The sequence below is a fragment of the Lipotes vexillifer genome, unplaced genomic scaffold, assembly GCF_000442215.2.
Source record: "Lipotes vexillifer unplaced genomic scaffold, Lipotes_vexillifer_v1.1 scaffold1358, whole genome shotgun sequence".
Lineage (NCBI taxonomy): Eukaryota > Metazoa > Chordata > Mammalia > Artiodactyla > Lipotidae > Lipotes > Lipotes vexillifer.
The window spans coordinates 250,411-259,428 of NW_006779069.1; the positions used below are offsets into that span (position 1 = coordinate 250,411).

The following is a 9,018-nucleotide window of genomic DNA, read 5'->3' on the forward strand; positions in this document are numbered from 1 at the left end:
TCTAGGCTAATATTCATTACTATCAGAAACAACATTTTTCCTCCAAAGAATACCTCAAGAGTAGAACAGGATAGTAAAGTTGTTTTTCTCCTTTTTTTTCGGGGTAATGAATTTTCAAACATTTCCAAGAGTACAATCATCTATTTTAAATACTGTAAATTCTGTAATATCTCACTTGGATAGGTATCTAATAGACAATTATTACATATCCTTGCATTTAAATTACCACTGAAATTAGAAATAATCGTTATTTTATATGACTGTATTTAACACCAGATGGGAGGGGAAATAACTAAATGAAGATTGTTCTCATAAATGTGATAGGAGTGGGGGAAAGCAGTATTTCTTGACATGTGGCATGTCACTCAGGAAAGTAAAAGACCCATCATATCCAAAATGCCAGCTTGGATATTCTCTTGCCACCCACTTCACAAACAGACATACCACATGGCATTAAATGCTGCAACCTTTCCTAAAAATGCCACTTGGATTTGTCCACTGTGGTGAATGTATAAGAACTCTTGGTCTGTCTCTTAAGTTTGTGATTTCAATGGGAAGAATCCAGGAAATAGCACTGGCTAAATTTTGCCCTCAGATGTTTGGCATAAATGATCTGTGAGGATACTGGAACTTTCGGCTGTTTTCACACTGATGAAATAAGTTATGCTACTTGAAAAAATTCTACAGAACATAATGCTACACAACCACATTCAACTATCTGCAAAAGTCTCAAAGACAATCTAGGATATTTAACAATACTTTCTTCTCTTGGAGCGTATGGAAGCAATCTTAACATTTTATTTACTCTTCCTAAAAACAATGTATTTACAATGAAACACCTTATGCACATGTTGCAAGCTATTCATTTTCTATACATATTTATGTAAGGTAGTAACTAACAACTCTGCTGTGAACACATATTTTTCCATTTTCTAATCTTTATGTATTCATGTGTTATAAAATTATTTTAAAATTCCATTACCAGTAAAAAATACTGACTACATTAGTCATTATCCTCCAACAAATGTAAAATACCTTGAAAAATCATATAAACAAAAAACTCCATATGTGAGTAATATAAGACATATATTTTCTTCTATTACTTTTCATGAAAGGGTTCTAATTGATTTAATTCCCAAGAGACAAAATACAATTTTGTAAAACAAGTTTGTATTGTTCAGATATAAGAGACAACCCAAGAAAATGACTCTGAGTAGGTAGGACTTCTGCTATTACAGTTGTGTGAAAAACACTGCACAATTAGACAACAGTTGCTACATACCTCCTTAACAAGAGGGGCAAACTGATACTGCAAGCAGCCAGGACAACATAATTAAAATAGAATTCCAAGTTTATATTAATAGAGTAATAAGTTAATTAAAATCAAGATCAACTGAACTTTCTATTTACACCAGTTCAGACAGCCCAAGAGGAAAGCAACTCTATTTTAGAGACATATGCGACTCTTTGAGCTTCTGTCATCCAGGTGCCATTTCTGATGGAGCACATGTGCACTGAACAGTTGGCAAAGAAGGAAAAAGATTACTGTAGATGTATGTGCAGATTGTCTCTCTAATGATATAAACTACGTCTGGAAAGAAAGCAGGGCTTCTCTGTAAAATGAAAAATTTCCCATGAGTTTTCATTCCTTCTTAGGCTCTGAATGTGACTAGGGAATGTTTCTGTAAATGAGGATATATACTTTTACTTAGAATGTATATGGAACAAAAATAGATTTAGTAATCTGTAAGTGATGGAGTTATACACATAAATTGCCTAAGACATCTGAAGAATTTAGGATCTGTTTTTCACTTTATCTAAATGCACCATGAATAGGTTGCCTGTCAAAGTAGAAAGATTTATAAAAGTATCTGGTAGCACACATACTACATTACTAGGTAAGGTTCTTTTCTTGATATCCTATGCAACATTTTAAAAGGTATTTCTGCAAACTGAAAATACCAGCAGAAAAAATCCAAGATCTTGCTGTCTCAGTACTTCAGAAAGTATTGGTCCCTAGAGGTGCTTTTATAAAATTATATCATTTTAATGCATTGATTGCTGCTCAACTAATCTTCATCTGGTTCCAGGTCAGGGTCAACATCTGTGGACAGTCTGAGATAAAAGAAAGCATAGAAAGCCAGTAGGAGGGCCAATATAGCTGCAAGTAGAAGGCCAACTTCCTGAGGAAGGAAAAAAAAAGTAGATTTGAAATTCATGAAATGAGGTTGGTTAACATTATCAGCTTCACGAGATAAAAAAACAGAGTCTAGAATTAATAATCACATTCTTTTTGTTTAACACTTTCTGTCATTAAGCAAAGAAACTTTTGTGCTTGACAATACCTAATATAATGGCAGGTACATCAGTGGGTATAATAATAGATGTGTATTATTATTTTTATTTAAATTTGTGTTTTTTTAATAGTAAAATTAACATTTATAATTTTAATATATTTTCGTAGTTTGGATATCAAACTGTTGGATGTAAGCAATGTAGTTTGTGCCTACACAGTTTATCTTTCTCTATCTGAGAAAGAAATAACATTTGAGAAAGAAATAACATTATTTCTTGCTTCAATACTTTTATTATTAGCTATAGCATTTGGACACAGATTTTTGTTTTAAATTATCATTCCTTTTCTAATAGGAAGAAACTATTATAACCAATTTCTAGATTATGTCTCTGTAAACATCCTTATTAAATATTATTTTTTAAAACTCATTTTTAAATTCTAAATTCTATAGTTTACAATGTGGCAGAACAAAACTAAGTACTCTTGGCTCATAAAGCATGATATGATATAATTAACACAACTATGAAGGATGGTCCTGGATACTTCATTTGGTGATTTGATATGGATTATATTAATCAATTATGCTGAAATAATAGCCAAAAAATTACCACATATACAGTGGCAAAAGTCATATTATTTTTCAAAAAGTCTATAAACTTATATATATATATATATATATATATATATACACACACACACACACACACACACACATACCATGAAGGAATTTTCTCAATATTAACATATCATTTGGCTAAACAGAAAGAAGAATAAATAGTGCTAGTAGAGTATCCTAAGTGGCTTAAATATTCCCTTGTAATTCTCACTTCCATATCACACCCCTTCCTGACATTATTTTATGGAGAAGCAATTTATTTGCACTTACACAAATGTAGTTTACATTTCAAAAGTATGCAAAATTAATAATTCAACATATGCCATCTAATAAACTTTAATTACACTAAAATAAATTTGGTTTATAATCAACATGTAATTTTTACCTGGATGTTGAAATTACAAATGGACATTTTATACAGATTTTTAGCTTTATAATTATATTTTTTTAGATTTGCAAACTATAAAAATAAATATTAATAAAAAACATGGGGTTGAAAGATTTAGTGTCAACTATTTTTGTAAGATTTGATTTCTCAATCTACTCTATCAATATAATGTCAAATTAAAGTGAATTTTTCTCTGTTGCAGTTGGAATACTTTGGCATCTCAAAAGGGCATGGCAGCATCAGACAGGTTTCATTTATTTTCTTGTATCCACAGCTGTGCTCCCAGACCCATCTGGTTACACAGATACTAATTTTAAGAGGATGTAATAAACAAGTGACACACAACTGCAAACTCCATCTGTTCTGTACAGTGGACAAAAAACTGTTCAACAGCAGTCACCATTCCCATAAGCTTAACACAAGACTAAAGTTTTTACTCTTGATTAGAGTCTGTGATTCTCATCTCATTGATAATCACCTCTAATTGCTGTTTTCAACTCCTTCTTATCCTTTCAAACAGTTCTGTATCATCTTCATTGTACATTTTCAGAATATCCAGAGGCATGAAAAAGGGGTTTAAGGGTAGGAAGCAGAGAACATTCATAGAATACAACTTCAGAAGATCCACTAATTCAATTAAGTCTATTCAACATACTATGGTGTAGGGGGTGAGGCTTCCAAAGTATTGGACGAGGAGGTACAGCAAATCATTTGTTTTAGAATGTCCCTATTCTGCTAAGGAGATAAGTATTGTGGGGACTGCATGCTTGGAGGGTTAAAACTATGGTAAAATTTGAAAATACTGCTTTCAGAATTCTGGTCACACTAACCATAGCTTAGAGACCTACAGGCATTTATGACTCTCCCCACCCTTGGCCATTTTTAGTTTCAGATCAGGAATAACAAAGAGAACAAAAATAATGCTTCCAGCTGGCTCATCCCAAGGGGTTGTTAGCAGGATCTGGTTGTCATTTGAATATTTTATTTATGTAACAGATAAATCAGATTTCTGATCCTTATTTTTTATTATAATTACTTGTTTCAAATAAACTACTTAATAAACAAATATAGATTATCTTTTTCCTTCTAAATACTAGGAAACACAGGTTATTTGCATTCTAAAAAAAATTTCCCTGATGTTGCAACTCTTGAAAAATAATCTTCAAATTGAACAGCAACCAAATAGCAAATATTAGTTGTGCAAATATATTTTTTTTAGGTGGTACTCATTACTGGGTCATAAATTATGACATTTTGTTTATATTGGTAAAAGACACAAACTAAAAATAGCTTCTCAATAGAAATAATTCCACATTTTGAAGAAGTGATATTCATATCTTATTCTGAATCATTACTGTTCCCTGAAATTTTCTATCACTAAACATACATTTATAAAACAGCACTAGAAGCCCCTGAGGGTAAGTACCCTATTGTGTAATTTTTATATCTCTAATCCATGATTTCTCAATCATGTGATTTCTTGTAGAAATTCCTCCAAGACAATTGTGTCTTACTCATCTTTTTTTCCACAGGTTCTACAACATTGTAATGCTCATAGCAATTTCTAAATAAATGAAGGATTGAGTCAGATTTATATAATTTATGTACAAGGTATATTAAAATTATGTAATGTTTTGAAAACTTTACAGCAATAATATCCGTAATACTATCTTCACAGCAAAACTGAAAACATTTTGTAATATGTAGTATAGTAACACAAAGCAGACTTAGTTGAAGTAGGGGATCTTTAGGCCAATGACAAACATCCAAGGACAGTCTTATTTATGCAAACCAGTAATAGCTAACTCAAAGAAATATTTATGTTAAGTGTATTATTTAACTCTTCTGACTATACTGTGAGGTAAATGGCATAAATCCATTTTACAAATGTGCCAGTTTAGACTCAGATCATTGTAACAGTAAGAGGAGTCATGTGATTCTAGGCCTCTTTCGTGTTCAGTTTTATCATTGTTGTTATTTTTCTATTCCTTGCAGCTGTTCATATTTTCTGTAGATTTAAATTATTTTAAAAGCATAGCAATGATTCATTCTAAAAAATAAGTAGTAAAGTGATAAAATATTATAACATTATGGTCATTCTGTATTAACTAGATAAGAGTCAAACATGTTTGATGTTCATTAATCCTTAGTTGCTTCTCTGACATTATCAACATGGATAAAATCACTCACTGGGGAAATTAAATAGCATTAAATGGCAATTGCTGAAAGAAATTTTGTTATTTAAAATACTATGCTAAAATGACAAGGCAATCAAAGTTTGACAGGGCAAACTAATTAGTATGCCAGATTTGAAATGTAAAACACTTCCATGGTTCTGATTCTAAAAAGTTTCCTATTATTTTAATGGGCTCTTTACATAAATTTTCAAGCAAAGTAAACAGTGTTTAAAGATAAGGTTTTTGTTTTTCACAGGTTTACAAATCAAAATGATATGCTAGTTTATTAAAAAGGAGCTGTTTTTGATGTCAGAAACTTTTCTGTACATACTTTAAATCATAAATGAAACCTAAGAACAATTTTTTTCTCATAAAAGATAAACAAATTCTATACTGTTTTTAAAAAGACATTTGATTGCACTATAAGGTAGACTTATACTAGGAATATGGTTATCTCCTCAAGTTAAAACCATAGCAAAATGATAAGAGCAAATGAAATAGAGGATATATACAGGAAAGTTGTTATATATCAATAAATGCATGGCTGCACTATTTTTCAAATTCTAATTTGCAGCTGCTTATTATACTGTGCCACAAGTGGATTGTGCTACCCCAATATTCTTCTAACAAGACAAAAACAAAGCCCTGTATTGTGAAAGATAAAAATAAGTGACATATTGCTTTCCTGGAAAATGACAGACAGTGCTCTCATTACAAGAGACAATCATCAGGTAACTAACTGCAAAATAAGAAACTAACCACTGGTTTTAGAAAGTTTGTGTCATGGAAATAATTTTAAAGATGAATGAAATTTCACATGAAATTAGAAGAAAACTTCAAAAGATTAATCATCTCTCTTTCAAACAAAAAGGCAATTCACTTTTTTTTTTCTTCCGTTAAAAACTGACACACAGCACTAACTGAGGAGATTGTGCTGTGAAAACACACCGCAGCACACAGCAATGTTTGATCAAAATCAGTATCAGGAGTAAAAAGAAGGCAGTGTTTCGTGATCATAATAGCAAATTCTGGAAGACAACCAAATATATCATCTGGCAGTTCAACAGCTGTTACAGCTTGGTAGTAATACCTTGGCATTTGCTATAAGCTATAACTTAGAAAAATTGATTTTTCATCTGCCAGATAAAACCCAAAATCTCCTTTTAACATTTTAATATTTAAATAAAATATATGTACTAGTCACTTTACTTTTGCACATTTGACAGTAGAGCCGTCAAATTAATTTTTCTATTTATAGTTTAATTTTACTCTAAACACTTGGCAGAGTTGACATGGGTAATAATGTAAATGTAATTTTGTTGAACTTCATTGGGATAGCACATGGGATTAGCATCTGCTAACATCATTTTCAGTTGCTTTTATCCCTCTTAAGCAGTTAAAACACTGGTTTTCTAAAAGAACAAGTCTGGGAACATCATTAGAATTTCATCATAGAGAGTACTGGCAACAAAAATAATACACGTGTAAAATTACATATATTAACGATCTAAGTATATACAATTATAATTAAAAGTTAAACAACCATAAAATGAAACTTATTGCAAGTGAGAAAAGTTTTTGATCCAGGCCACATATATCGCTGAAGTGTTTGAACAATAAATACAGTAGCTAGAGAAAAAGTAAATTGCAACTTTAAGTGTAACTGTATCTCTTAAGTGACATTAGGTCTTATTCTAAGACCTAATAAAATCTTAGAATGGGAAGGATGTTTCTCATTAAGTAAATTCTCTTTAAAAGCCTTTAATCCTAGCATTTGACTTAGATTTTGAAATGTCATAAAACATTTAGAATTCAACATTTATGCAATCCAGTTTTAGAAAATGAGATGGCATGCAATATATCAAATTTTAAAGTTATCAAATACAGGTACCTTTATGCCTATTGCTGTTTTCTTTGCTTCTGCTTTTAATTTGGTTGCTCGTAAAATAGGTTTGGTTTTTTTATAATCCTGTTTACCTAGAAAGAAATAATTTCAGACAATGAGCTATAATTTAAGTTTAACGGCCATCTGAAATGTCAAAGAGCCTTTAAATAGAGTAAAACTGGGAGACAAAGTTGCAAAGTAATTCCCAGTTATGGAAACCATAAACTGGTCACCCTAAGGTCAATTTTTCCTTCTCTCTTACTTTTTCAGGAAGAAGATTTGACAGACATCTTTCACTTGGTGTGCAGTGAATATCAACAAAGATAAAAAATTCTTTTAGAGAATAAGATGTTTAAAGCAAAGAGAGTAAACCTTTAGAAGCATTTGGAGACAAATGCGGAAATAAAATTACATAAGATCCCTTTACACAGGTAAGGTTAACTCTGTCTTCATAATTGAAGAATAACAGTTCATTAGAAATTTACTTTATTATGGATATATTAAGTATTCAATAATCAATCTGAGAAGTATCTTCAAAGTAAGAAACTAAAGACTGATCTGTAAATAACTTTCAGTTGCTGAATTCTTTAGAAAAAAGTATTTAACTTTTGTTTGCTCTCTGTGGAGGACAGAATAAATATGGCTAGATAAATGATGAAGAATAGCTATATTTAGACATTAGTTTCAATGATCTTTACCACATTTAACAACCAAAAATGAACAAAACTGAGGTAGTGTCACCAAATTTGCTTTTTTTTGTTTGTGTATACCACCTGGTGACCCCACTAATGGGTAACAAAAGATCTATTACACACCCTGTGAGGAAAACAGATTTAACAATAACAACAACAAAAGCATTGACTAGAATAATATACTCTTTTTGTTAACCAACCTGTTAGCTAAGAATTGGGTCCAATTAGTCTCAAATATAATCATATGTCATTCTGAGTGGGAGTTAACATTTGACCATATAATCTCTTCAACTATTTTATATTCTTCTGTTTGGCCTTGTTGTTTCCATTTTATTCCCTTTCTTTTCAAAGATCAATTACTTTCCAAAACTTACCCCTGTAGTCTATCAAAATAATACAACTGCTAACTTTAATTTCCACATCTTCCTCACACTGAAGTAAACCTGAAAGCAGTTTATCTAAAGTATACCATCAAAATTTAATGTGCAATATATTTTTTAATGTGTTTGCTAATGATTCAAAAATACCTTTAAAATTCTATATAGATTTTTAGAATTAGAAATGCCAGGGAGAAGTGAGACAAATGAATGGGAAGATGAAAAAATGCTATATCTGTGTTCATTAGACACATAAAAGTATTTATTTGGCTGAAGAGCTTTTTATTTTTTAAGAAGTGTGTATGCTATTTCCTTAACTGCAATGGTATAGCAGTCATTCTGGATCTATGAGCATGCAGCAGCTTAATAAATATTATTTGATGATGGGGTTTAATGATCCAGAAATGAGCCAATTGTAAAAATGTATATCAAATGATCTAAATTTAAATTATGGAATGAACAAATACAGAAAAATATTACTCTGACCCATTTTAAATTAACAACATTTAATTTTGCTGAAAAAATCTTGACAAGTGTTCACTGATTTCACATGTCAACAGTCAAACTATTCATGTCATTATTCCTGC

General features: G+C 30.9%; 1 protein-coding gene across 1 annotated transcript in view; it reads right to left on the reverse strand.

Moving 5' to 3' along the window:
* Window positions 1-784: 784 nt before the first annotated feature.
* Window positions 785-9,018, reverse strand: part of TRIQK (triple QxxK/R motif containing) — a 90,642-nt gene continuing 82,408 nt past the window's right edge. The window contains exons 4-5 of the mRNA XM_007452200.1: window positions 7,369-7,454; window positions 785-2,183 (exon numbers count right to left, since the gene is read on the reverse strand). Of these exons, the coding sequence (XP_007452262.1) occupies window positions 2,070-2,183; window positions 7,369-7,454 (200 nt within the window). The 3' untranslated portion in view covers window positions 785-2,069. The remainder of the gene's footprint in view (window positions 2,184-7,368; window positions 7,455-9,018) is intronic.